Source organism: Passer domesticus, chromosome 4, assembly GCF_036417665.1.
Source record: "Passer domesticus isolate bPasDom1 chromosome 4, bPasDom1.hap1, whole genome shotgun sequence".
Lineage (NCBI taxonomy): Eukaryota > Metazoa > Chordata > Aves > Passeriformes > Passeridae > Passer > Passer domesticus.
Window position 1 is genome coordinate 54,502,310 of NC_087477.1, and position 23,880 is coordinate 54,526,189.

The 23,880-nt window shown below is 38.8% G+C and overlaps 2 protein-coding genes and 1 long non-coding RNA gene across 28 annotated transcripts in view; 1 reads left to right on the top strand and 2 right to left on the bottom strand.

Annotated features, from left to right (window-relative positions):
- Positions 1 to 1,940: 1,940 nt before the first annotated feature.
- On the bottom strand, positions 1,941 to 5,604 carry LOC135299246 (uncharacterized). The gene is made up of 4 exons (XR_010361271.1): positions 5,294 to 5,604; positions 4,788 to 4,851; positions 3,211 to 3,307; positions 1,941 to 2,255 (listed from the first exon to the last, which is right to left on the bottom strand). It is a non-coding gene; the product is annotated as an uncharacterized LOC135299246 (long non-coding RNA).
- Positions 5,415 to 12,982, top strand: LOC135299245 (general transcription factor IIE subunit 1-like). The gene is made up of 5 exons (XM_064418008.1): positions 5,415 to 5,570; positions 9,181 to 9,659; positions 10,921 to 11,122; positions 11,662 to 11,888; positions 12,263 to 12,982. Exons 2-5 carry the CDS (start codon positions 9,212 to 9,214, stop codon positions 12,655 to 12,657), a joined length of 1,272 nt encoding a protein of 423 aa, XP_064274078.1. The 5' UTR covers positions 5,415 to 5,570; positions 9,181 to 9,211; the 3' UTR covers positions 12,658 to 12,982.
- A 1,754-nt stretch (positions 12,983 to 14,736) lies between these two features.
- The window catches only part of PCM1 (pericentriolar material 1), a 41,526-nt gene continuing 32,382 nt past the window's right edge, over positions 14,737 to 23,880 (bottom strand). For 24 of the 26 annotated variants that reach the window (XM_064417982.1, XM_064417981.1, XM_064417993.1 and 21 more), the window contains 8 exons: positions 21,723 to 21,782; positions 20,475 to 20,613; positions 19,635 to 19,780; positions 18,659 to 18,728; positions 17,471 to 17,721; positions 17,178 to 17,270; positions 16,936 to 17,059; positions 14,737 to 15,928 (listed from right to left, as the gene is read on the bottom strand). In XM_064417982.1, coding sequence (XP_064274052.1) covers positions 15,903 to 15,928; positions 16,936 to 17,059; positions 17,178 to 17,270; positions 17,471 to 17,721; positions 18,659 to 18,728; positions 19,635 to 19,780; positions 20,475 to 20,613; positions 21,723 to 21,782 — 909 coding nt within the window. In that variant the 3' untranslated portion in view covers positions 14,737 to 15,902. The remainder of the gene's footprint in view (positions 15,929 to 16,935; positions 17,060 to 17,177; positions 17,271 to 17,470; positions 17,722 to 18,658; positions 18,729 to 19,634; positions 19,781 to 20,474; positions 20,614 to 21,722; positions 21,783 to 23,880) is intronic. The other 2 variants (XM_064417992.1, XM_064418004.1) reach the window with 1 other exon arrangement.

Sequence of the window (23,880 nt, forward strand, 5' to 3'; positions counted from 1 at the left end):
GCAGCTTTACTAATTATTCAGTTGTGAAAAACAAAATTGTTGCAAAAAAAAAGGTCAATATGTGAGCAACAAGAAAATCATATTTAATTTTTTATTATTACTGCATAGCCTAGTTCTAGAAAAACCGTCAGTCTTAGCTTCTAGCAGATTTACTGTTTATGTAAATACAAGGAGTTAATCCAGTTTACTATAAACTAAATTAAATAAGGTGTTAAAGAAGAGACCAAGCTGTTTTGGGTGCTAGCATTTAAATGGGAAAAAAAAAAAAAGCTCAGTTTGCAAAGAAAATTTTTTACCTTTACAGTTTCAGGAATCCATACAGTGAAGCCCCATATTATTTCAGGGGAAAAAAGAATGGCATCTCCCATGTTAAAAAGCAAAATTTTGGCAGTTAATGAGGACAGGAGAAGGCAGGAATTTGAATCTTCAACAAAATCAAGCAGTAGTTCTGGGACACACATGCAAGTGAGTTTGCTTTAGAGTCAATTACAAGTCAATGCTTTGCTTAGAAGCAAAGCTCCAGAGCAGGGCCCATAGATGTCCTGGCAAATACCTGCAAGGAAAGCAGCAAGAGTAAATAAAAGATTTTCAATGGAGTGAGCAGGCATGATGGAGAGTGGATGGACAAGCAGCAGGTGAGAGCTTCAGACAGGCTCCACAACTAAGAAAATACTCCTTCCCAGCACAAGCTCGTGTTCCACTTTCACACAGCCAGTTCCTTGGGCTACAGGTGCAAGAAGAAAGAAATGCAAAGAAAAAGCTGGATTTCACCTCAGTGACTGGCAACATCAGCTTATGGCAAGATCCTGCATATGGCATGGATCATCAGACAAACTCGTCTGCTTTTGGAAGACCAGAACTCTTAGTGAGAAAGGCACACCCAAGCCCTGTGAGCAGTAAAACCTCTCATCCTTTGGACCAGAAGAACGAGATGAGCCAGGAGTAGTGCTCAATCAAAGAAGTGGCACAAGCCACAGTTTGCCTTGGGAAGAAAACTGCAGATATTTATGCATTTTTGCCTTTGACAGTTAAGAGAGTCTGGAAACTGAGCATACCAGTTGGCCAAAGGCTGTGATCTAGAACCAAGCAGACCATGTGGTTGTTCCCTCAAGCTCTGCCTACCAGTTTTTCAGACCATTGTAACTTGGCAGAATCAAAGATTTTAAAGGTCCTTTGTAACTATGTCTGCTCCCACACAGTTACGTAGGGGAGAGGACAATAATTAAAAAAAAGCTAGCCTGTTTACATACCAAGAAGCACTATACTTAGGACATTTTCTGATCTACAGTGAATCAGCTCTGAATTACATTAATTGTATGTGGGACAATCTCAGTCTAATCTGTTTTGCAAAGTTTGTTCTCCTAGCTCAAGGGTTACACATGAGCAATAGAAGGATCCCAGTAGTGAGACTGCCTCTGCTGGACATTCTGCATTTAAGGTAACTCCAGTCTTTCCTTAATGTTTTGTACTATTAGTCTTGTCTTTCTTCTAAACTTGCTAAGTTTTCTCTATTTGGCAGATACACAGTGTAGAAAAAAAAAACCATCAAAATATCCCTAGGTTTTTTTTTTTCTCTTTATATTTCAGTGAAAATGGGTCATCTCATTAAGAAAGATTTTTTTTTTTTGTCTGCACTAAAAAAGATGATCACAAGCACTCAGTTGTAGCAAAGAGTTGCCATCTTTTTAAAGTGGAGCTTTAATTCAGGTACCTGGATTAGACATAGTCTAATGTTTGGATTAGATATAGTCTTTTCTCAGGCTACACCCACCATCTGAATTGCACCAGTATTTAAACATTTGAGTAGTTACATATAATTTGCATCAGCTTAGTTTCCAAAATGCTACATTTGCATTTCTGCAAGAGGTGTACATGCACCATCCCCTGAGAGCTAGAAACAGTTCTCTTAAGACAGCCATATCCAGCTCCATGAACCTTCATGCCTTCTGTGTGAACCAGGTGGGAAAAAGAAGTAAATGTGACTGGATGGAAAGGAGAAAACAGGGAAGGGGAAAAAAAAAGTGAAAGGAGCAGGAGCTAGTCCAGAAATGTCAGAGGAAAGAAAAGTGAAACAGCAGAAGAAAACAGACAATAGTGGCAGGCTATGAAGATCTAGCAACTGCAGTACACTCCTCTACTGACCCTTCCTTTGCTGTCAGCTGAATCCCCAACCAAAATGTGCCTCCTCATCTGCAGCTAATGCTGTTACCATATATTTTCGAATTATGCTGAGAAACAGTAGATCTAAAATGATTCTTTAGAAAAGAACATTGAAATTACAAATACATATTATCTCAAACAACTGTTCTTCAGATTTAAAATCAAGATAAGTTGCATTAGAAGTATACTCAGGCTGTGAAGTGGCCAGAAGTGTAGAAGCCATTCATTCCCCTTTCTTTTTGAATCAGAGAGAATCATACAGTCTCTTTGTATGATCCCAAAATTCCCTTTGCAGAGATCCCTTGTTTTGCTCACTACACTTGATGGGCTGCATTCCTGTGAAGAATGAGAACAGCATAACAAAGGAGAAAGCTGTTCCAGTTTTCATGACATCTCTCTTTTAAGAAAAGGGATAATGATACAGACCAGACACATCCCAGTGTCTACTGGGTCCACTAAACTCTCACCCTAGCTCTGCCAGATGCTGCACAGGCATTGGCTGTGGTGTCTAGCTGCTACCCAGTCTGATACCAGGGGTTGTATTTTGGAAGTACTGATCACAAAGGCAATTAAGACAGTGGAGCTATGCTGCAATCATATAAAGTACTGTAAAGTGAATTCTAATGTTTTTTTACATATCAGTTGAGTCTCTCAAAACTATCCAGCAATCTTGATTTCAAACTGTGTACGTCAGAGCTCCATATGCAACACAGGCACAATATTCCCTTACTTTTCTCATTATCAGGAAGATAAACTAATGTAAAAAGTCTAAAGCTGTCAAAGTAGATTTAGTTTGATCCCAGCAAGTCTTCAAGGATCACAGAAGGGAGAGCACCATAGGAAAACTGATAAAAAAAATTAATCACTTCAATGCAAGGTTTGTCTGGTTCACAAAATAAGCAGGGCTCAGAGCATGCTGAACATAGACACCCCCATGCTGGCTGAGGCATTCACATTGTGAAAGGCCCAGCACAGGGAAAAAGAGGAGATGTGACTGTGTGATTAAGAGCCCTGTAAGCACAGGGCAGCAGGTTACATACAAGTACTTACTATGATTTTGGCATTTTCTCATTTTGCAGTGCTTAAGTGTCTGAGCTAGACAGGTCAAGATTTTAATTGATGAGGAGAATGAAAGATACAGCAGATCCTGTGCAAGAGAGACAATAAAGGAACTTGACACAGATCCCACTTACTCAAGGTGTGCACCACAACCTCCCACCATGGCATCTGCACCAGCCTCTGCTCTGGCAATAGGTCAAGCATACTACATTTGCTTTGTGAAGATCTTCCTTGTACCTTTGCCCGCCACAGCAGCAACCCACTAATTTTCTCCTCCGACCTCTGATCAGACTCTATATTTATTTCTTCCTCCTGTGACTGCTCAGTTGATTATCTGCCTCCTTCCTCTCAAGTAGCCTGCAAGTGCAGTGCATGCCCATATCATTCCAGATAAACATCCCAGCCACCCAAACGGGTTTTGAAAGGAAGCCAAGAGACTTTGCCTATCCCCGTCTCAAGCTCCCACTTTCAGTAATGTCTGTGTTACACAATATCACAACAACATACCAGCACAAATCCTGCTTCCCACGGCCCTTGGTGCCAGGGCTACCTGCAGTCTGAAATACCTTCTTTATTCTTTTTAAATAAATACCACACTTTTTTTTTTTTTTTTGGCTTGGCTCTGAGTGTGCAGAGCTGGGCCAGCACCTCTGTCTGCTACATGGGGGTTAGTTGTCCTTGCCAAAGGAGTTGTCAGCCACAGCATGACAGGTGACAGCCGTTTCCTGTTTCTGAAAGCAGTGTTACCAGCCACACCATCCCTCTCCTTAATTTAGATAGCTGTTTTGTTGTCATCTGGTTCTACACTTCCACATGCAGACTGAGGGCTCTAACTGGAATAACAGCACTGAGGTTACACGACACTTTCCCTGTTCAAACCACTGGGCATGGAAACCCACAAGAATTGTTTACTGTAAACATTTCCCACAGACTAAACCCAACAGGTAGCAGCAAGCAGTCTTGCTCCCCTGCATTTTCTGCTGTAACATGATAACAAAGGAGCATGCTCAAGAACCACTATATGGAATGGGGTATAACTCTTCAATTTTACCCTGTGGACATTCTACGTTTGCAGTTGCAGATTTATGCCAAATATACTTCTCAGCTCTGAGTATCTGCCAAGTGGATTCTTATTAATGGGGGGGGGGGGGAAGAGGTATAGCAGATTTTTTTCTCAGCATAAGGGATGAAACCAATCTCTACTGCTATAAATTACAAAGCAAGACCAGAGCTAATATCAGAAATTTTTTTTACAGTCACCTCTTCTTGCAGTTTCTAAAAAGCAGTCTCAACCCTTTGCAGTTTTTGAATCTAAATTCCTGCTTACAACTGTTAAAATACGAGGGTTTTTTTTCCTGGTATCCACCAATTCTCAGAGACACCACCTTCTGTAATGACATTTACAGATGCCAGTCCCACAATCTGTCCTATGCAGACAAACACCCACACCTTGAGTCCTCAGTGGACCCACGTGCCTGGCAAGTCAGAGAGTAAGAAATGCAGCAACAAACAGCAGTAACAAAAGCACAATACATGCTACAACATGTGGAGCATGTGGGTCAACTTACAGTGGAGCTGTAAGTCATGTCACTACAAAACGCCAGCCTCCACTGTTCAGATATACAAAAAATTCTGAAAGAGGCACAGATTTGAGCTGAAATGTGATGACTACAATCCTAATATAATTCAGTATTTTAACTCTATACTGTACAATGTCTAGCAACCTTATTTCAACATTGTTTTTAATCAAAGATATCTAACCCATAAAATAGTATCCATAACTTTGTTTTCTAGAAAGGTACAGTGAAAAATTGCTCTTTCTTTCCTTTTGGAGACATAAACCACCTAAAAGTATTCACAAGTAAAAATATGAGAACTAGTAACCATTCCACTTTTTCCTTTAAGATATTAAAATTTCCAGCTCAGTTTGGTTCTGAAAGCTTCTAAACAAATTATGTAAATTACTTATCCTAAGTACTTGGTTCACAACAACAACAAAAGGACTTAATGATTATATCACTTTTAGTCTTTTAAAGTTATGCTAATGAAAACACTAATCAAAGATTGCAGTCACATTTTCAGTCCTTGCCTGCTGTAGGTGGATTTGATGGAGCAATAAGATTTATAGCTTCATCATGACACAACATATATAAGGCTGAACTCACTCAGTTGCTAATGAAATGTGATCTGGGGACTCTTGCACCAGCTGTGTGATGATTAGGGCTTATCACAGATAGGTCTAGGAAAAGGCTGGGAAATACTTAAGCTTGTTTTGCAGTTGCTTTGAGCTCTTAGGAAAGGAGCAATTTCTCTACAACATCAGCCTGAAGTTTTCTGCCCATACAAGAGAGGTAACGAAAAGGTTTTTAACTGATTTGCAAGTGATAGGGTATGAAGTCTGGCAAAATCCTATCAAATCTTTCTGGTTTAGTGCCTTTTAAATTGTGAGATGGGTACTTTGTCTTCTCAGACAGCTCAAAAATATGTTAATTAAGCAACTGGGTTCAGAGAAACCTTGCAGAACTTGCTCCATATGATGCCTCTTGACTTGAAATTCTGCTTTTAATAGTTGCCTGCTGGCACAACAAGCAACTCTGAGTAGGTTTCCCACAGCAAAAAGGTGATCTTAAATGTAGTTTCTGATTATGGGAATGGCTCCATATAAACTAGAAGCAGCAGGGCCACTCAAACATCTAAGTTATTGAGTAATTTTTAAAATAAATGTGTTAAGAAGATAGCTCCTACCCTCATAAAAATAAATACTTTAAAAGCAGAGGAAGGTCAAGGTTAAACTCTGACTTCTAGAATATCTTGTCCATACATGTTTTTTTTTTTTCCCCCAGCTATCAGCTGGGGGAAAAAAAAAAGGAAGGGAAGAATCTATGTGAGTAGTAGAATACCTGTCTCCTTAACACAGACTGTAGCTCAGCTGCAGAGCAGAATTCTGTTTAAAGCCCTTCTGGATTCAGAGGGCTACACACTTTTTACTCCTTTCCTTCATAAGGGTGGTCTCCAGCTCCTCTCAAAAGAGACCTGCTGCCTGCCAAGTGAAAACTACACAATAACTTTTAAAAATCAGTAGTTTGCATGAACTGTGAGATTTCAAATTAGGTGATTAAATGACTGAGAGGTTTTTCAAAGTGCATTGGAGAAATAAGACATCAAATATAGAAGAGCATGGTAGAAAAAGCTTCCTCCTGTTTTTATTTTAAAATACATCCAAAGGTCATTCTTTTGTATCCTAAAGGAAGATTTCTTGAGAGAGTTGTTTTTTTCCATGAATGTCTCTTTTTCAGGTCAAATTCAGTCATTTTTGTAAAAGAAAGCTATTTCCTTTTCTTTTGAACCAAAGGCTTGCATATTTACAATTCCCCTGCAAATGGACAGTGAGTTCTATGTTTTTGAAAAAAGCTGCTCACTTGTATCCCAGAATATGTTCATGATATTTAAAGTATGTGTTTAGGTATGGCATGGGGCAAGGTTAGGCTCTGTTGTATGATTGTGGTGGGGTTTTCTGGAGTTTGTGGGGTTTCTGTGTGTTTGGCTGTTTGTTTGGATTTCTTTTTATGACTGTTTTACATGGTTGTAAGACTGTACCTGAGAAGCTTTCAACATCAAAGTGCTCAGAAACACTTCAGAGTAGTGCTCGCTTTAGAGATGCAAGTACGCAGTGCCAGTCTGAGCTTAAGGAGTCATCCAGAGAACTGATAGGTCAGCAAACCTCCTGCTTACAGTTCAGGTCCCACTTCTTCCCTAATGATGTTAACTACTTATCACACTCTCTTTGAAATAGTTTCATTCTGTATCTGACTTGGGGTAAGAAAAAAGAGTAATGAGAACTGTACCTAATACAAGTCCTTTAAGTGCCAGCATTCTGCAGACATGTTAGCCAAGAACTAGATGAATAAACAGTTTTGTTCTTAATACTGCCACAATCCAACTGGAGGTCATATGACACAAACCCACGTAGAGGGTACCCCAGTCCTTTCTGAGATGTATCCCAGACCAATGCACATGAGTGGTAACACTCCCCATGCAGATGCTGGGGCTGCCCTTGGTGCTCCTCAGCATGGCTGGGCTGAGTTGCAGAATTCCATAGTAGTTGCTTTCCTTTGGACCTGTACTGGAGGCTACAGTTCCTCCATTCTGTGGACTCTGCCCAGAGTAGAAGGCCAAGGCTCAGTGCTCTCCAGAGCACTTCCCTGAGGAAACTCAAAACCATGCTACTCTTGTCTGGAACTGGCTGAAGGTGTTGTCTGTCCTTTCCTTACTGCTAACTATAAAGCACTGTGTAGAAAAAAGTTCAAAATTAGGCCAGAAAGAGGAAGAAAGAGAAGCATAAATTAGCATATTTTTCTGTGGATTAAATTTGTTAAGACCCTTTTGAGGGGGAGGACAAAGAAGAAGTGAAAGAGTAACACAAAAAGAATAATAACAACAAAAAGAACAACTTTTTTAAAGTGCCTATTCATGAAGGCTTTTGTCAAAAAGCACAGAAATACTGCTCTTAGTCTGAGAAAGATTGTCATGGAACAGACTGACATTGCCAAAGCTTCACTCCTTACTGTTGTTAACTTTAACTCTCTTGGAACAGAAGAGTTTAGGTTAGGAGGAGGATCTGGAGGCCATCTGGTCCATTTCTCATGGCAAAATTACTCTCAAAGCCAAGTCAGTCTGCTCTGGCCCTTGTCCTGTTGAAGTACAGAGACTCAACCTCTTTCCTGGACAGCCATTCCAGTGTTCCCTCACTTTTCCTGTAGGAAATTTAGGTCAGTGTGGTGCTATCACCTTCAGGGTTTCCAGACTCAGACCAGCAGGTTTCCATTGTCTTTATTTTCCATAAAGTGCACCCTGTGAAGTGCAAATTTAATTACAGTCCAAGTACTAGGCTAGTGCAAGTCGTTCTGTTTGTTTAACTAGGATTTCTGATAAAGGTACCCTGGAAGCTCTGATAGCAATATGCAGTTACCTGGGCTGGAGCTTTACCATCCACTGCAGTGGGTGCTAGGGCTGGATGTAGTGTGCCATAACATTGCATCCTCTACCCTCCCAGCTCCTGACCCAGTGGCTACACCAGCATTGCATGTGCATTGCATGGCACCCTGCAAAACCATCTGGCTAGAGGCAGCAGTGTCAAATACTACTGTAGGATTTTAACACGCCTCAAAGAAGGAAATTGGCATTAGGCTTTGTTGAAACACATCTTAATATTTTTCTTCTCCCTCTTTACAAATAAGAAACTGTTAGGACAGTTGGGCCGAATAAAATTAGTTACATTCTCATTAATGAGATTAGGAATATGGGCACAAGTCTTAATTCTAGATGAGAAGAGCACTAAGGGATAAAATGTGCTATGCAAATACCCGGTGCTGAGGGCCAGATAACTTGGAGCATCCTGTGCCCCAGCTTTGCAAAATCTTTGTCTGATCACAGCAGCCAGCAGAAATATCACAAAGAGCATGTGAACAGGTGCTCAAATGTCTCTTGTGGCTTTGCAAGGCAGATACAATTTCAACTAAGGTTTCTTGTGCTGAGCTGTATTTTTGAAGGCTTTACTTTTATTTTTGCTCTTATCTGTCTGGCTGTGAATGCAAACAGGCAGACCAAGACATGCAAGTTAAATGTGCTGTCTTCTGGGAGGATTATGAACTTTCTATAACACATTTTCCTAGATATCTTATTTTTACACATTTTTTTACAAAAAGAGGATTTTTACACAAGAAGATATCAATATTTCAGGGATAAGCATTATATTTCAAGATTAGATAATTTCTGATACCTATTAATACCTTTCCCATACCCAATGCAGGTTAAAGATTTTAAATTCCTCTATTCAGTGAAGACTCTTGCAGAAATACAGCACAGCAAATGATATGTTTTAGACCTGCCTGTGTAAGGCAGGTGCAAAACCTCCCTAAAAGGGGTTTACTGCAGCTCCCTTCCCTTCTCTTTGTTGTACAGCACTTCTCCACTGACAGTGGGTCAGCTCCTGATGGAGCAGCACAACGTTCCCAGCGAGGTGCCGGCAGCCCTAAAGCGCCTGGCCAAATACATAGTGCGTGGTTTCTATGGGGTGGAGTGCTCCCTGGCCCTGGATGTGCTGATCCGCTACCCCTGTGTGAAAGAGGAGGACTTGTTACAGCTGCTCAAGTACGAGCGTAAGCAACTGCGCACTGCCCTCAACGCGCTCAAGGCGGACAAGCTGGTGAGGCTGCGGATGCGAGTTGAAACGGGGCCTAGCGGCAAGAGCACGAGGCACAATTACTACTACATCAATTACAAGGTGCTGGTGGATGTGGTAAAATACAAACTGGATCATGTACGTCGGAAAATAGAAGCAGATGAGCGGGATTCAACGACCAGATCCTCTTTTAAATGTCCATCTTGCTCTAGCACGTACACGGACCTTGAAGTCAATCAGCTCTTTGATGCATTTACAGGTGGGTTACTTATATTGTTTATTTGCTCTTATCTTAAAGAATAACCCTGATAGCACAAAACTGTTTTTCCTAAGTGAACTTCGCAACAAAAGCATGTTTGTTAGAATGTGCTTCTTGTTTGCTGGTGAATGAGGGCCTGGAACAGGGGATGCTGGGAGGTGAGGGTAAGAGAAGTGCTGCTTCTATAGAACATGCCAAAAAACCTGAAGATTAATCTTGAATGTACGAGCTGGGGTTGAGAATCAGATTCCAGGCCCCAGCTTTGCTTTGAACCTGGTTGAGTAATCTTAACTCATCCAAGTCTTGTGAGTCTCACTTCCTCATATGAAAATATGAACGCAGTACTGTCTTTACTCTGCTTTGAATCTCTTAGTTAATCTATTTGTGTGGTCAATCCTTCTGACTGACGAGTTGGACAAGATGGGTAAAATGTTTGCAGTCACCTACTGTACTAAGCATCTTGCAGCTCAGCAGCACCAGAGCAGAGCTGTTCTGTCACTCCTGGGCTGGGAAGTTCAGACTACTCACAGGTCACCATGACACATCCACAGCAGAAGTGGTGTCAGAGCTTGTGAATTTTTCTTCTCTAAAATCAAAATAACTAGAGTATTATTTCAAAATGAGTCGAAATGGCATTATAGTGCAATACATTACTCAGAGCACAGCTACTGTGCTGACATCTGGGTCATGGGATCTGCAAAGGGTGCCAGAGCCAGGCAGAATGAGCTTTATATATGACTAACCTGAAATGCCATTGGTGAAATTTGTATTCTGCCAGTTAGCAAAATCATCCCTTTCTTCTAAATGGAGGGGCTCTGTCGAGTTACGGAAATGCAAACATTGAAGCTGGTGATTTTCACACAATAAGCTTGAAGTTTTGTTTGTTTTCCTGAAGACATAAATATGGGGTTTTAGCATATGCCTTGACTCTGACTCTAGAACTAAAACCAGATGCTACTTTTGCTTGAAAAAGTCTTCTACTACATTAAGAACTGAGATGAGGAGACTGGAGAAGGAAAAAATAAACTGATGATAGTACATGTCTATCCAGCCTAAATTTCTCTCCCAAAACATTTCTCACTTGCATAAAAAGTGTGTAATACCAGTCTGTCTCAAGTTTGCCTGTAGAATTGAGTTTCCCTAGTTAATGTGAACAAATGGATAAAGCCAGAATGTCCAGGCCGCAGGCTGCTTAACAACATCCTGCTGATCTTTTTGCATTCTATGAACATGAGAATTCCCACTTTGGAAAACGTTGCAGAGACTTTTCGCTGCACTTACTGCAACACTGAAGTAGAGGAAGATGGCTCGGTGTTTCCAAAGCACGATGCTCGAACGTTGCTGGCAAAGTTCAACGAGCAGATTGAGCCTGTATTTGAGCTGCTGCGTGAGACCGAAGATATTGTGCTGCCCTATGACTTGCTGGAACCTCAGCCAACAGAAATACCAGAATTATCAGAAAGGTATGAACATCACCCTAGAACTTCTGACCAATACAAATCCTCCCAACAATTTAACAGTTGTAAAATCTTTGAAATACTGAACTTGCAGCCTATGTACTCCATTCTGCTTTGTTCATTACAGTCAGCTGTTTAATGAAGAAGTCTGTAATATCTAAGGCATCCTAAATTATTGCTCTACCTTTTTATTTTTTAAATGTATTTTTAAAGTAATTTATTTCCCAGATTACTCCTTCAGCTAATGTTCATGGCCCTTCTTATAAGAAAGTAATATTTCTCTATCAGTGTGCTTCATCCAGAGATGCACTACTGAAGAGACCTCACAAAAATCAGTGGTTCAGAACCACTTGCCGCTGAGAGGTAAAAGGGAATGTAAATTATTAGAGCACTTGTTAAAGCTAGTCTGCTGACAAAACATGGTTTTGGGGTTTGCTTGTTTGTGGTTGTTGTTCAGGTTTTTTTAATAGGAACTGGGGGGGGGGGGCACAGTTGTTGCCTGAATTCTAGAATTCTACCTCTTCAAAATGTGACACCTCATTCAGCTTTGATCCAAAGTTGGGCTCAAGTGTGCTGGAATCCTGCACCCGCCCTGAAAAATGGGCACACAGAAGTTCCGCTTTTGGTCTTACATACACCCAAAGCTTAACTATCGATGTCCAAGACTCAAAGCACGAGAAGAAAAGAAGAGAAAAAGCAACTGAAAAGCAACCTATCTGGTTGTCACAAAGCACTGTGGAAGGAGCAGCAACAGCCACAAACAATAGTGTTGGTAAGTTTAGTAAATTCACCAATTAATTCTGCATCCTTAGTGTAAATACAGCTTTCCTACTGAAAATGTAGTGAGCTTGGTTTAGATCTGTGTTAGTGGTTATCAGACTTTAGTTTCCAAAATCTAGTTTTAAGACTGACTGAGGTTATATTCCTAAAGCAAGAGATCAGGTGTGTCCTAAAACTTCTGGCTTTAGCCATGCAGTAATTTTAGTGGTAATCTTTACAGTGGAAAGCTCTCAGAGATGTCTGTATTTTCAAGAGAATTCTAGTGTGGGTAAAAAAGATCCAGAGTAGAAAAAAATAATCTATGTAGGATGCCTATGTGGTAACTGTAAACAATTGATCCCTCTAACACTTAGTGTTGTGTATTAGGAGTAAATGCTTCTGAAGAAACTGAAGAAAATGTTAAAGAAACTGTCACTGATAATGAAATCATCAAGACTCTTCTGATCCATGAATCCAAGTCATCATCTAGCACAGACCAGGCTCCGATTGTCAAAAGCAAGCTACATGGATCACACAGTGATAGCAGTGAGTTTGAAGAGGATGCCAAGCACTCAAGAGGAGCAGGAACAAAAGCAGCAGGCAGCAACTTTGAACAAGAGGAGGAACAGGAAACTCTGGGTCCTATTTTAATGGTAGCTGGCCAGCCCTGCTCATATGGCCAAGTTAGTGAAAACCCAGAGCTTGTGTCTCTCATGACAAAGGAAGAGAGAGACGCTTATATAAAAGTAGGACAAGAAATGTTCCAGTCTGTCTTTGAGTAACTACTACTGTAGGAATATCCGAACTTGTATAGACTGGACGAAGACTTCTGACTTATGTTCTTCAAAGTTTACCACTGAAGGGTTTTATTTGAACTTGCTCTTAAGCAAGATGGCAATCTCATAGTAGGTAACTACAGTTCAAGTATTATCACTGCAGCCATAGCAAGTGTTGTTTTTTGTTGTAATGCTTAGACTTTGTGGATGATGTAATTTGTTTTGGAGCACGAATAATTTCAGGACACATTTGGATCTGTTTAAAATAACATTTGAAAAGCAGTGATGCAATCTATAATAAGAAATAAATTACTCCACCTCTCTCCCAGAAGTAACAGTTACTTCCAGTAGTGAAAATGAGCCCAAATCCAGTATGAGCTGGTTTCATTCCATACATGTGTTCCACTGGTTAGGTCACTCACTGTACAGCAGTAAAGGACAGGTGTCACACAGCAACCTCCTGATAAGTGATGAGCTGTTACTAAATTGCATTACCAATAGATGAGAAGCAACTCTGGCCTCTGAACTTTTATCCTAAGAATAATTTTTCCAATTCTTTGTACTCAGTTCTGTAGTGCCCTGTCTTGAATGGGGAACTGTGCAAGGCATACTGCACAGTAAAATGTAGCAATTCATTTTTGTCCAGATCAGTAAGGGAGCAAGCAATGTATCAAGCACAAGACTCGGCTTCTCCCTCTCATTCCCATACTCCTCAGTGTTCTTTTTAAGCAGGAAACAAATTCTGCTTGAAATGAACTATATGAGTAGAAGGACTGGCATTAGGCATAAGTCAGAGTTTAACTTAATCAGCAGTTCTACTACTTGAACAAGTGATAATGAAAGCAGACTAGAAGGGCACAAAGTAAAACGCAGGAAGTTCTCTCTGAATGTTAGGAAACACTTCATTGTAAGGGTGACAAACACTGGCACAGGTTGACCAGAGGTGGTAGTCTCCCACCAGGAAGATACTCAAAGCCACCTGGGCAAACAGCTCTGAGTGGCCCTGCTCTGAATGGCATAAGATGACCTTGAGAGGTCCCTGCTGACCATTCCATGATGAAACAGTACAGAGAAGATATGACCAAAGAAATACCATTTTGATGCATTTTTCATGTATGCATACTGTTGGTTCTGACAGGTAATTTTGTGTGCAGTAGCTGGTGTGGGGCTGTTTTGAATCTGTGCTGAAAATAAGTGTTGATACCTCATAGATGTTTTCCTTATTGCTGAGCAGCACTTGCGCAGAGTCCTGACTGCTCATCACCCTGTGCCCCCAGCAAGAAGGCTGCAGATGCACAGTTAGGAGGGGACACCACCAGGAGAGCTACCCCACATTGACCAAGGGACTATTCCACACCATAGGGCATCATGAGTATATAGAGCTCAAAGAAGAAGGAACATGGGATAGTTGGAGTAATGGCATTTGTCTTCCCAAGTCCTTGTTATGCAGCACAGAGCTCTGTTTTCCTAGAGATGGCTTAACACTTGCTTGCCATTTTGCTTTGCTTGCATGTGTAATTTTGCTTTACCTATTAATCTTTCTTTCAACTATGAATTATTTTGTTTTCCCTCTTCCACTTCTCTGTCTGAGCCCACTGGTTGGGGAGTGAGAAACCAGCTGCTTGGTTCTCAGTTGCTTGCTGGGGTTAAACCCTTCATTCCAGTGAAAGAATTCAGGAATGCTTGAATGCTCAGGCTCTTTCTTCAACTTAGAATTTAATGACTCAACATATAAACTAGCCTTATTTCAAAGCTGCACACATAATCTCACTCTTCTTTTTAAAAAATGTCCTCTTTTAGGTCTGAGTGATTCTTGTGCTTAATTAGTAATTAGAAGTTTGATTGTTTCAGTTTCACAGGTTTGCCTTTGTCACAATATATTTCCTTGGTCCTCAAAATGGTAACTTTTTTCTGCCTACAGCAGTACCACCAGTGTAAAGCCTTCAGAGTAACTAAACTATCTTAAAATGTTTTGCTAATCTACTTTCATCCTTGCACGAGAGGCATGTGACCATAATCTGCCAATTCAAAATTTGCTCATAAAACCTAGAGACACTCCAAACAAACTAGAAAAAAATCACAGAATAATTACAATCTCTTTTTATTTAAACTTCAAGCATATTTAGGCTTCACCATCACTATACTGTCTCCCACAGTATATAACCATATTATCATACTAACCTCAAAAGCAACACAATCCTGAATTCAAGATAACCAGTGCTTTTTAGCTACTTTCAGAAAAGCCTTGTGTTTAAGGTAAACAGGATCTTTATAATGCAGCAGGTGCACTGAATAAGCTTCTTCTAGCTCAGTTTTGTGACTTAGTGTTATTAGCACTCTGACCTGAAAAACTGAACAGTTTTCTGATCTTCTTTTCTGTAATTCTATCTTTACATTGATACTCCAGGAGGTGCTGACTTCAACTGTTTTTTAAAACATTGACTTTGTAATGAAATTTAGGAAACTACAATTAAAGTCAAACACTTTATAACATATTCTCCAGACCTTCAATTGCAGCAATTTTAAGTTAGCTATGAAAAGATATTAACATTTTCAGACAGGTTTATGTGAACATCAAAAGGATTCAGCAAATGCAGAAAAATAAAGCTGGTTTCTGCAGTAAACTACAAACCTGGGCTATTCAACTTCACCTCAGATAAATGTGCTGATAGAAAGAAATTCTACAGGCCATGAACAGGAACTTTTTTGTTACAGACAAGCTATACTCTAGGCTATAAAGACAACATGTAAGTATGCACTCTGTCTATACCTTGTATTTTGAGAAAATGCAAGAAACTTGGAGAATTTCTTGTCCCAGGAAAATTAGCAGTGTTCTTGTAAGAGAAGAGCACACTGCTACAAGTATGCCAGCAAGTCAATTAACCTCTGGCAACAAACTCAGCATACCAGTTTGTAAGCCAAAGAAAATTTTTCAAAAGAGAAAACTTACAGACAAGTCCAAACTTTATTTAAAACTACCATTTTGAACAATTTTAAAATTACCAAACAAGTCACAATAAAAAATAAAAAATTAAGACAGAAAAAGAACAGTGCAGCAAAACTGAACAGAAGTGGATTCAGTTCCAGCTGTTTAAACTGCCACAGGCAGAAGATCACATACCTATCCTAAGAGGCAGCATGTTAAAATTTTACATTTTTATACACTTCCAGAATTCTGGGAAATTAATGCTGATCTTCCATATGCATTTGTATACATAGAGTTTATTAATGCAGATATCTTCGGGTAATTCTTATGCATTCTGAGCTCCAAAAGTTTCTGTAAAATAAGAACAAAATCATTGTCTAGTATCTACAAGGTATCAAACAGCTCATGACCACGCTTCAACTGCTATTTCATCCTCGCAAGCATTTTGAGCCATGGCTTACTTGAACAGCCATCCCCCCCATAAGAACGGCTTAGAGCTAGCTACAACTTTGGTGTGGCATGGCATTCTTGGTCAGACTGTTCCCACAGCAGCCCTGGGCATCAGTACCCACCAAATGGGCACAACAGGCTTGTGCTGGCAGAGTTGTGACAAGCAGAATGCTGAAGAGGCAGTGATCAAAATGGAAGGAAAGATGCACCTTTCGTCACACTTTGCTCCGGAAAAAATCTGTGCTGCCACTGCCAGAGCATTAAATAAAAAGCAGGTTCATCAGCTTATACTACTTGAGGACTTGGAAGGAGGCACACTAGCAGAAAACTGCTACTATCAGAATAGCCAGTTCATGCCCTTCATATATGACATTACTGTACACTCCACTGGAGAATTGTAAGTCTAACAATAAAATGGAAGTCTTTAATACTGTAATTTTGTCACAATATTACAGAAAAAACCCAACATTTTTTTCTGACCTGCTTTATAATTAAGTTTTTGTATCTGCATAAAGTTTCTATCACAAAAGCACTGCGCAGTCTATCAAGAAATTATACTGTTATTAAATCAGATAAGAGCAATTATAATTTACATTATTATTAAACCCAAGCTTGTGAAACAAGAAACAAAAATACCACTCCATTTGATTAAGTTTTAAAACCATTATGTTGTGACATGCACTTTGAAAATATTAATTTATCAGCCACAGAATCTAAAAAAAGTATATAGAAGGGAAATGGACAGCAAGATAAAATCCCTTCATATCAATACAACACTTTCAAATCCATTATAACAAAGCCCAATATTTTTACTGCACTACAATAATTGCTTACTTCAATCAGCAATATTTCAATTCTAGTATTACAGTGTTTTCCCAATATGTGTGCAGCATATAGAAAAAGATTACCAGGTTCTTTCAATGTTTGGGCATCTCCTACTAATTCTTGATCTTGAGCTCCACCACCATCCAGTAATTCATCAGACAAACTCTTGGTTTGGGCCTCTGTTTCCATTTTCTTCATTAAATCTGCCTTTGTAACAGAAAAAGCGAATTTGAAAATTCTGGATAATTCTTGCTGCTGTCTGGGTAACACAGACATTTACAGTATGCATTTCTAAACAACAATCCCACAAACAGCAGCAAAATACCTCTGAATACACAGCAAGTTTGAGGGGCAAGTCTTCAACTTTCACAAAGTCGTCTTCATCAGATTTTTGACTTACATTTCCAGAACCAGGTTCCTGTTAATAAAAATTGTGTATTTAAGAATTGCTATTTTGTTTTCTTTTCACTCCAAAACTATTAAAGTAGATAAAAAAAACAAATGCACTTATCAAATCCACAGACAGAAACAAAACAAGACTGCATACCAGAAATAACACAGAAATACAACAAAAGCTTATAATTTCTCTTGGATGGTTCTTAAGTGAAATATACACACATATTCGTTCACTAGCACAGGTGACTCCGTATCAGGGCTGCCAGCCATGGAGCTTTCAGAACTTGCACCAGATTTGTTTTCTGCACATGTGGTATCTGGTGTTTGAGCTTCATTCACTGCCAAAGATGAGCTTGATCCTTCAGTTTTCACAGTGGCTGTTATAAAGGATTCTGGGGTATTGACTGTTAAAGCTGGTGTATTCTCCATGACACTGAGGTAATGATGCACAGCTGCAGACACATCTTGTTCACCTAAAGCCACAGAATTACATTTTAACTAGGAAGAGATAGTAAAATATTCTGAACATACAAAAATTATTATTATTCTTCTTTTAAAAATTATGATCCAAAGCTACAAATGAGCAATGAAAGTGAATTATAGTCTCCTAGACAACACAAAGCTGATTGAAGTAAAACATCAGTTATTTGTACCCTTACCCTTAAGTATAAGCAATTTATCCCATCAGAGTATGTGACTTGATTTCTGACTGAAAACAAGGTTTTAAAAAACCCACAAAAAACTTACAGAACTAAGTGACCTACTACAAAATAGTCATTCTAGGTATGAGGAGATATAATACAGAACAGTAAATTCCTTAATATTATGCCACTCTAATATTGATTTTTAGTCTACAAAAAAAGGTCAAGAAGAAAACTAGTGTTTGAAACAGAAAAACACAGGGAAGGTGGTAATAACAACAGTTACACTAGAAATAACATACAGCCCAGTAATGTTCCCTTCTTTTCATGGAAAATAATTTCTTTGCTCTTAATCAGTTACAACATTACTCACAGAAAAAAAAAGTTAAAATATAAATTTCAATAACTGGTAAAATGGTAGTAGCACAAAAAAGAAGTACAAGACAAAGCTAAACATCAAAACACACTAACACATATTAATTCTGATACAGTTGTGTGCCAAGAGCTGCAACAATCAGCTAAAATTCTTGCTCATGTCAAGCATCAAAACCACATCTACCTGAATAAGATTATTCCATGTTTCCTTTCTAAAAGCTTTACTGTGTCAATATCAACACAGGTACATCCAGGCAACTGATACAGTTCCATGAAAAAGACAGTTTGGTAAATTTGATCATCTTTCTCTTAGTTACATGTATCACAGGCACTGTCCAAGACAATTCTCACCATATGCAAATTCATATGGAATTGTACTGCATACAGTGCTTACCTTTAACAGGTTCTTGTTCTGATGACAAAATCTCACTGCTTTTTGCCTTACTCAGTTCTTGGTTTGAAGTCTATTGGGGAAGGCAAAAATGAGTCAGAACTAAATTTTACTGATCAGCTTCATAGCTTATTGGCTAATTTACTAACTAGAAACACTCTGTACACTTGCTCCACAAATCTGTCTTTTCACTAGTTTGAAGTAAAGATAGCAAGTCCTATTTGCCAGCTAGTCAGCACAGTTTACAAAACCATTAACACTGATAGGCATGTTTTATCTGAACATTTTCTTTTCACTGCAGTAGCTCCCAGGTAAACTCTTTGGTTCCACTTAAAAGATCTGCTGTTTTAGCCTTTAAAGTAAAATGTTCCAGTTACATCTTTGCCTAATGTTAATACCTGTTGAGCAAACCCAAGTTTCAATACATTGTCAATGTTATTTAATATGTAAAGAACTGACAATTCTCCAAAACCAGGTCACACATATTAAAATTTTAAGAAAACCAACAGTAAAATTACAATCATACTGAATAACATTTAACCATTGTTCCAGAAATAATTATCACAAAAGGGAAGAAAAACAAACAAAAGACACATTAGAATACAAGAGTAAATTACTCCCAATTAGAACTTGATCTCAGCAAACACGGAGAAAGAACTACTTAAGGTTTGAAATTATGCTTTTTTTCAAAATTTAACTTCTCACTTGCAGCTTAACATTTTTCCTCTCTCATAGCAGATGTAAACATTAGTTTTGTCTCTGTCCATCCATACACTTTGGCATAAGCTGTAATAAACTCAGGTGAGGAATGCCATATTTTGCATGTAGCACCTACTGGCATCCTACAATTTACTGTATTATTCTTTTACTTTTAATAGTACTAAAAAGTGCAACAAGAAAAAATGAGTTACATATAAATATATACTGCAAAGCTGTGCACTGGCACAGGTTTGTTCTGCTTTTACAATTTTGACTATACCTGTTCATTTTCAGTTGTTTCACAGTTGGCTTGTAGTGATGTTTGCACATCAACAGGTCCTTCCTCAAATTCTATTTCTTCATCTTCATTCTCATCTTCTCCACTTCCATAGTTAGTCAGAGCTTGGGTTTCTGCTTTTGATAAACCTAAAGACAAATCAATATAAAATCACCTCTGAATTGCCAAATACTGTTGGGGAATTTAATGCAATGATACCCCTTACTTCAAAACATTCTTTAAGATACAGTAACTTTCAAAGACTCAACTTTCAAACACCTGTATGTTTTACATCAGCTGTATTATGAACAAACACCTGCGTTGGTGTGAAATGTCCAAGTTATTGAACAAGTTGGTGCAAAGAATGCAAACAGTAAAGGAATCCAAGGCAGAAGTAGTTGGCTTAAGACAAAAAACAGGACAATAATGAATTAATTAATTAAATGCAAGCTCTACTTTAAAGTAAAAGCACATTTAAAAAAGCCACATTATTTAAGTGAAAAGCTGCATAAAATCTGCACAGCTTTCACATCATTCAGGTTAAAGGCTGAGAAACCTGTAGTTAAGTTGAGACAGGATATAAAACCTAATTAATCAGTTTCTAATATATTTTTACAGATCTACTGATTAGGAAAAAAATTACTGCCTCTAATTGGAATATTTAACCCTTGACATAACACTAGGAAATACAGTACTGCAAAACTTTCACTGACAAAGGACTGACTATAAAATGTGGGAGAGAAGGTGCTACACAGCACTAATTCATGCAAATCCTGTTCTAAGATTAGCTGTTCAAAACTACAGTGGAATCACTGAGAAATCAACTATATAAAAGTTTCTTACTGATTGCTACTGGACCGCTTTCACTTTCCTCATCTTCCTCTTGATCAGATGCATCAGATCTGATACTTTCAGGCACTCCATTACCAGCACACACTTCTGAGTCCGGTACTTGTTTGGCAGTTTCAGTCTCATCCTTGTCCTAGGAGAACACGGAATACTGTGCAATTTCACATTTATCTAAAGACTACACTAAGGTTTCTGCATAAAGGAGTTGTTTCTCAGAAGTTAAAAAGTATTTGCTAAAAATCCAAGTAGTTTAGGTAGCCCTTATAGCCTTGAAATGAATACAGCAGAACAATACTAATAAAACAGAGCAGGAGAACATGGCACTGTTCATAGCCTTCAAGAACCTCTTAACTACTGAGTATGTCATTATCTGAAAAGGTTGACAGTGATCAGCATGCTAGGTTAAAAAACCCCTTTAAATTAGATTTGTCATTATCAAGACACTTCTGCATTATGATGTTCCAGCAACTTCCCTGCTCTTCCAAAATGAGGAGTAAAAATACTTCTAACTGCAGCTTCTCATTTCTTTAGCAGTATCTCCTCAGCAGTCTCCCTGCTGAATATTTTGCTAAATATGCTGAATGTGACAATTCTGCATTCCTATATGAACCTCAAGTAAAGCCCTGAGGTTGGCTCCAAATCTTGAAAGGACTTTTTTACACTACAGCAACTGTAACAAGTGATGCACAACTTACTTTTACTTCCAAAGCAGTGTGACAGAAGCTCTAAGCCCTAGAAGAAAGCACTGACTCTGCTCCCACACATGCCTACTCCTACCCCTACATCCATTTAGGATAGCAATCAACATTCTGCTTGGTATATATACCTGTATCATTCCCTTGACTGAAGAAAGCTGAACATTCCAGTTTACCGTTTAAAACATTTCATACTCAGAGCACAGTCAAGCTTGGACTCTGAGACCTTAATACCGCATGTCCCAGTTCAGAACATTTACCTTCTCCTGAAGATGGAAAGCAAATCAACTTGTCCCATACCATTAAAAAAGAAAATGTTATCTGCTAAAAATAGTTAAGCCGTCCTTAGAAATGCAAATTATAATTTACTTTGTAACTTCGATAAAATAAATGACTGAAAATAACAGAAACAAGATTAATAAATTCCTAAAGACTGGAAAATGGGCTGCTTACAGATAGATACTTGATTTTATAAAAGACAAGATAAAGACTAAGTGACCTATGAAATTATCTGAGGAATAAAGACAGTTGAAAGGCATACACATACTTTGTCCTCATCGACATCTTCAACAGAAGAACAAACATCCACCTGAAGACCTTTTTTTGCCTAGAAGAAACACAAAGTGTCTTCAATTTTAAACTGAAATAATTTGGAAATACTGAATCAAACTGTGGCTTCATGAGAACCAGGCTGAAATGCTAATCTTACTAAGAATTGCTATCTTAAAACAGCAGGAAGCCACAGGGACTTTTGTACACACAGATGTCTTCAAAATTTCAGAGTTGCAAAGCATTAAAAAAAATCAGTGCTAACCCTTCTTATTTAAACAATTACATTTATATTGGACTAATCCTACAGTCTGTGGTTAAATCATATCTAGCACATAGAATTTGATACATCATGGCAGGTGGGGGTTGACACTAGATGATCTTTAAGGTCCTTTCCAACTCAAACCACTTCATGATTCTAACTCTGATCAGGACAAAGAGCTGTGTGTTCAGCAGTTACTTTACTGGCCTCAAGAGACCCAGAAAATCAAGCAAGATCAAATATGTCTGCATTAGGATTCAGAGCTGAGGGCTGTGAAAGACCATACGAGATAATTGCAAAGGTCTGTACAAATTAACCAGGACCTACCACTTCTGACTCATCTTTGGCTTTATTGTATCTGAACCTCTGCCACAGCAATGAGGCAAACACTGACTGTAACCCTAATGCTGTCTTGCAGGAGAGCAGAAATGCTGCATCTAAGCTGGCTCCATGCTTTCTCATAGCAAGTATAACCCAACTCTTTATGTAACAAAGGTAAATGAATTTATACCTGCTATGAGATTGAGTTTATACCTGCTCTGAGATGCCAATGGGTAACTTCAGATAAAACAGTAACTTCTAAATCTTTCTGGATTCAGTGTGCTCCTTTGGCCTCTTTACAAGGCACTCCACAGTCTGCCTCATACCAGCCATACTATTGATATATCTAAATTTATTATCGTGAAGTATAGCTGGTGGCACACCTAAAATACTTGTAGGACTTTATAGTTTATAATAGGTTAAAAAAAATATGTTCTGCTGGCATTTACAAATGAATTAAGGGTATGTTTTGGTATTTGTGTTTCTAGAAGAAAGATGAAAGGATACGGAAATCATAAATACATGAACGTGATCTGGTTTATTGTTTTGTAAACAGATCATATAACTTCAAAAACTGCAGCTATGCTCCCAATAACAGCAATACTAAAATTAATAATGTAAATAGTATAAAATCTAGCCAAAGCTGACTTTTTAGAGCAAGGATATGTCCTACAGTCTCAAATATTTCTGAAAACTTTATATATATTTTACACACCAAGTCCAGAAACTGATTCTTGCAGCATATGCCAACAAACCAACTACATGACAACTTCAGAAGATTTATTCTAATTTTTTTAAGATAATGCAAGTAAACCAGCAAGCAAACTAAAGATATAATGAACTGGGACCTCCAATATGTCAAAATACTTAGCTGGGTGTAGTGGGGCCATGCAAAACCAATACACTGGGATAGAGTTAAACTTCACAGTAGATAGAGGCTGTGTTTTCAATTTGTGTTGAACACACAGTCAAAAGCACAGGAATGTTTTCATTACTGCCAAACAGCATTCCACAGAGTGAAGACCTTCTCTGCTCCATACCCCACCCCAAAAGCAAGAGGTCAGAGTGCACAGCACTTGTACGAGGCCAGGGAAGATGATCCTCACTAACCCAAGGGATGTTCCACATCACACAGCATCATGCTCAGCATATAAAGCTGAGCAAAGAGTGAGGGAGGGGGGGAGATCCAAAGTGATGGTGCTTGACTTCCCAAGTCACCATTATATGTGATGGAGACCTGCTCCCCTAAAGGTGGCTGAACACCTGCCTGCCCATGGGAAGTGGTGAATGAATTCCTTGTTTTGCTCTGCTTGCATGTGCAGCTTTTGCTTTACCAATTCAAATGTCTTTATCTCAACCCACGAGTGTTCTCTGTTTTACCCTTCTGCTTGTCTCCCCATCCCACAGAGGGGACTGAGTGGCTGTGAGAGGCTCAGATGCCTACTGGGGTTAAACTACTCAGTGGCCCCAGGTGTTAATACTATTTCAACACTTGTTAATTCCTTCCTATGTTCACATAAAACCATTAGAACATTTCCTCTGAATTACAAACAAACTCTATACAATTAGACAT